This window comes from Notothenia rossii (genome assembly GCF_949606895.1).
Source record: "Notothenia rossii genome assembly, chromosome: 7".
NCBI classification, from domain to species: Eukaryota; Metazoa; Chordata; class Actinopteri; order Perciformes; family Nototheniidae; genus Notothenia; species Notothenia rossii.
Window position 1 is genome coordinate 20066222 of NC_136905.1, and position 4953 is coordinate 20071174.

A 4953-nucleotide genomic window follows, 5' to 3' on the forward strand; every position below is an offset into this window, starting at 1 on the left:
CCTCCTCCTGCCCTGCTCTGAAAGCATCAGTTTCTGCACCGCTGTATAGGGAGGGCGTGACTGAACGAGGGCAACTCCAATTAAAATGCAGGACAAAGCCAGGCGTCACCTCGGAGGGGCGGGGCTTGTGTCATTGACAGCATCTTTTTCCCTGACGTATAGCGGAGGACCCCAAAAGCAAGGACACAGTGCGGTCAGACTCATCACTTTGCAAGTCATGAGTGGTCTGATTATTGTGTTTTTGCTCATGTATCTTTGTCTTCAATTACTTTGTCCACTTCTAGAGGACGAGTGGAATTAATTACTTTTTATGTTCCTACTAACTGACTAAAATAGTTAAAGTGACTACAAAATAACCGTTATCTGACCAACGGAATGAGAACAGAATGTTCAATGACAGAACTTCGGTCTGAGATTGGTGATATACTGCCACCTGCTGCACATGTGGTTGAATCACAGCTTTTCAGTCGTGCTGAAAACAAATAGAGCATCTTTTGCAAACAAATTCTGAGATGTACAAGTTGTGCACATGCTAGTGAGTGACTAAGCAGTTTTGAAAATGTTTGAAACACGAACAAAAATGTTTAAATCCCCAAAATAAGTATGTGTACGTTTTAATATGTGAATGCATGCTTTGTCGCATTTGCACACAAGCAAAACAATTTACAAAACAAAACAATTATAACAACACCAATCTTATATTGGTTAGCAGTCACACACAATGATCTATAATGTTCAGGAAGAAATTTGCGCTGGTCTATTTTTCTGAGAGAGCCATTATCATCTTCTTTTCTGAAAGTCTGAATGAGAGGCTGTTATATCAGACGAGGATACAGGCTCATGCTCAAGGACTTTCTGCCACAAAAAACCCTTTCATTCAGAGTCAGCCTGACTGCAGCAGATTACATGCAAAAATAAAAATGTCCTTTCACACTCGCAAGCTTGAAAGTTATTGAAGGACCTTCGATACACAGAGGTGGATTCCAAAACACAGCCAACACAATGCTCTGTAATGGCTGTGTGACATTGTGTCTTTTTCATACAAGTCTTCTCCCCTGTAAGAAACTTGAAAGGTTACAGTAAGAAGCAAAGTATTCATCTTTGCAACATTATTAATTGACAGCTGCTGAATATTCCTTCTGTATGAACTGTGCGGGCAGACTGAAGTCAAAGATTTGAGCTGTGAAGGCTGTTGCTTTTTATTTTACCCTTACAAGTAGCGTTGGCTTTTGTGTGCCTTATACAAGACAATTATTCCATAATAAATCGTGAGTTCTAATGAATATTGCAAATTAAATGCTTAGAACCAAAGAGCTAATTAACAATACCTCGCACATTTGCTGTTTACTATAATTACTAAACACTGAGCAATTACTGAGTTCAATAAACTGTTCTACACAAGCTACATTATGGTGCCCACCATCAGTTTAGATATTATGAGAAAATGAAAACATCGTAATAGTTTTAGCCTCAAAAGCGACTTTGCTGGGAATATTTAACTATAACTATAAGGTAATGTTGAAACTGAAACATCTCTGAATTTATTGCACTCAACAATTCAACCATGCTTTACAATATTTCAATGCTAAACTCTGTCTAACATTAAATATCAAGAAGTGGTTGTATTTTAGGAATTTGCTTAAGATTCACATTATTTGTATTGTTTTCTTCCAAGCTGTAGTAATCCATGTGCAGTAGGTTATCCATGCAGGTAGTAGCAGTTGATCCCATAGAAGTCATGTTTCTTTCCTGTGTGCACATTGTCCCTCAGGTTCACAGCAGCACGTGTGACAGAGTTATTAAAGTTGTGAATGGCCTTGGTCTTGCTGAATGAATTCTGAAGGTCCAGGAGGCAGAGAGCTCTGTCCACTGGGCGAGAGCCAGGCAGGACAGGAGGTCTGGGCCGGATGCGGTACTTAGATAAACTGCAGGGCAGCTTCTCCTGTTCTGAAGTCTCCCTGGACATGCAGTCCTCTCTGTCCTCTCCCTCGTATAGACATAATTTGCCATCATTCTGTTGTTCGGGTGAGACCTCCTGGGATGGCTCAGCGCGCAATGCTTTTGTGGAGCCAGAACTGTACTTTGACTGATTATGACCCTTTTGGCTTGGATCTGTTGCCTCATTATACCGAGCGGGGATCTCTTGTGGCCTGCCAGTGCCTTGGTTTGGAGCTGAGGATAGATTTGTGCGTTCAGCAGCAGCAGTACTGCAGGTGCTCACCTCTCGTCTTCTACATCCTCCTCTGGGTTTGGAGGGAAAAAATACAGGAAAGGACCTTTCTCTCTGTAGGGAAATACATACGTTAAGTGTTGCATGGTGTTAATGTAGCTGTTAAAAGGTGCAATGTTCTTAAGGAATTTACCAGTGGTGCATTGTGTGAATTCATCCCGGTAATGTCACAGATTTTCTCCTGGAAGTCATCTATCTTTAGAGGATTTGCTGGCCCCGATCCTTACAAAAACAAATACTTGCACAGTCTGATTGATTATTGATGTTAAAAGCATGTTTTCTGGATTCACAAAGTGCTTGTATACATACTCCTTTCATCATTTATTTTAACAAGTTGTACTCAGTGTTCTTAAAAATGTGTTTTAAGTGTCTTGCTAAGGGACTGCACAGAAAGAATGTAGGGGATAACGAAAGAATAAGAGTATTGCCAATTTGTTTTTTGGATGAATGGATGGTAGTCTCAATGTTTTTGGATGGGCATACAATGGATCATTTTTAATCTCATATGACATATTTCATAAAATATGTATTGTCATATGAAGGACAACAAAAGTCAACAGTCTTATCTCGGTTTTATTGCCACCATAGCTAAGAGGACCAATATGGACCTTTTAAGAAACGTTTAAAACACATACAAATGTATTTATCCTCATACCCCAATCTCATTACATTTGTATATTTCCAACATAATAACATACATTTGGGCCTTTTTACCTGTGTGGTGCATTTGGTAGGAAGTGACCCAGTGTGTCCTCTCCAAATTCTTCAGCATGTTACTTGTCCGCTCTGATATGGACAAATCCAAGGTACGAAGTTTAGGGTTGGGCAGCACTGTCTTTGGGGGAGTGGGGTAAAAAACCTGGTTCTCACCCTTTAATGGCTTTGAATGCTAAAGGAGGGTACATTTAGAAAAAAGTAACAAAACAATTGTCATTTGTTGTATTGCACATTCTCAATGATAATGTGGAGCCACACAGTATTCCATTACTCACATCTAAGAAGCCGTGTTCTCCGGGCCACATTACAGCTTTCTTCGTGGTTCTTATGGGTGTCTCCAATATTTCATATCTATATGAACTACCTGCACATTGGGATTAAGATATTTTAGACATAAAACAATAACTATTATATCTTTTTTACAACAACATGTTGCCCTCCTACCTATGGCTTTACTCAGGAGAGTGACCCCAGGCGCACTATTTGGCATGAGGGGGTTGAGGAAAGGTTGAGAAGCTGCTCTGACTCCTGTTTCGGGGTCATCCGGACAGCGATAGGATGGAAACATTGCAAACTTGGAGATGTGGGATGAATAGGGATGTGATTTGGGAATTGCTATCTTTATCATTTTCTCACTGTAAGGGGAAAAAGACAATTAAATAAAGATGAAGTGCATCAAAGTGTGAGGCCGACAAAAGAAAAGATAGATAGAAGATATCAATCAGAAAGTACTCACGCCACATTTATATCTGTTGGTTTCGGTATGCTGAGAAAAGAAACAAAATCAATCACATCATTTTAGATTCAATATTCAAAGGTTTATTGTCACATCATATACACTCCTACGGTGTAGTATGTAATGAATGAAAAACTTGGGTCACAGTTTTCTCAACAAGGCAATTATCATTTAAAAAAAACGACCTCCATAAAAATAGTGCAACCTCTTTAAGTAGCCCTATGGCCTGTGGGATAAAACTGTCTCTGAGTCTGGTGGTTTTAAAAACAATTCATAATATGATTGAGGACTATATGTATGATTAATCATGGCTACTCACAGTTGGTCATTGAGGCGAACTTTACTTTTATTTCTGCCATTATTGTTATAACGTTGTCGACTGGTTGAGTGCCTGTGAAGGTAAAAGAACAATCTATAGGTTTCATTTGGTGAATTGCATTTTCATTTCTACGCAAAATGTTTTTTACACTTACTCTGTTACTGCAGCTCCTCCATTACCAAAGTCATGGCGGCCATTTAAATGAGTTGGGGAGGACTTGGGCTCCATCTGGCTGCTGGAGCTCTGACTCAGAGTAGAGGAGGCTGAAGGCACCATGTCACACTAGGGAGAATTAAATGATGGCAGAAAAACTGAAAATTAAGTCACATCTGTGGTCCAAACCCTACCTGTTGTTGTTTTGTAACAAGAATATTAATTTAGAGCAATTTATCACAAATGTTAAACCTTTTCTGATGATTAAAATAACAATACCAATCTGAAGGAGACTAGATGTTTCCAACAGTGTGTCCCTTAATGTAACACAACCAACCTGGCTCATACAATGAATGGTATGTTTCAACAGATGGATACATATCAATCTAAGACATTTGTATATAATACAATTGCAAATATGTATGTTTTAGAGCTAAATAAAACAATTTTAACAGATCGGCTCATGGTCACTTACCTTAGCAGTTGTATAGATGAAATCAATGACATATATTTATTTCCATTCTTTAGTGAATAGTTGAAGCATGGAAAAAAGTATCCTCCTGGTACAGTTATGGGAAGGACTCGTGCTGGTCCAAATGGATTAAAGTAAAAAGCGTTGCCGCTTTCTTTGACAGGACAGGACTCCCTCGTCTTCACTTGTGACCAGCAAAGTGGGGTTGGATTCCTGGGACAGCGGAAGTGATGGTGTTACAATAAACAATGGGGTCGCAGTGAGTGACGCCCAATCCAGCCCATATTACATCCAGTGTGAGCAGTAGGTTGAATAGCTTTTGAAAG

At 39.4% G+C, this 4953-nt stretch overlaps 1 protein-coding gene across 1 annotated transcript; it reads right to left on the bottom strand.

Annotated features, from left to right (window-relative positions):
* Window positions 1-1421: 1421 nt before the first annotated feature.
* On the bottom strand, window positions 1422-4708 carry spmip4 (sperm microtubule inner protein 4). Its single transcript, XM_079640563.1, has 9 exons — window positions 4631-4708; window positions 4157-4284; window positions 4003-4074; window positions 3684-3713; window positions 3392-3582; window positions 3223-3311; window positions 2945-3119; window positions 2364-2452; window positions 1422-2284 (listed from the first exon to the last, which is right to left on the bottom strand). Exons 2-9 carry the CDS (start codon window positions 4276-4278, stop codon window positions 1700-1702), a joined length of 1353 nt encoding a protein of 450 aa, XP_079496689.1. The 5' UTR covers window positions 4279-4284; window positions 4631-4708; the 3' UTR covers window positions 1422-1699.
* Between the last annotated feature and the right edge of the window lie 245 nt (window positions 4709-4953).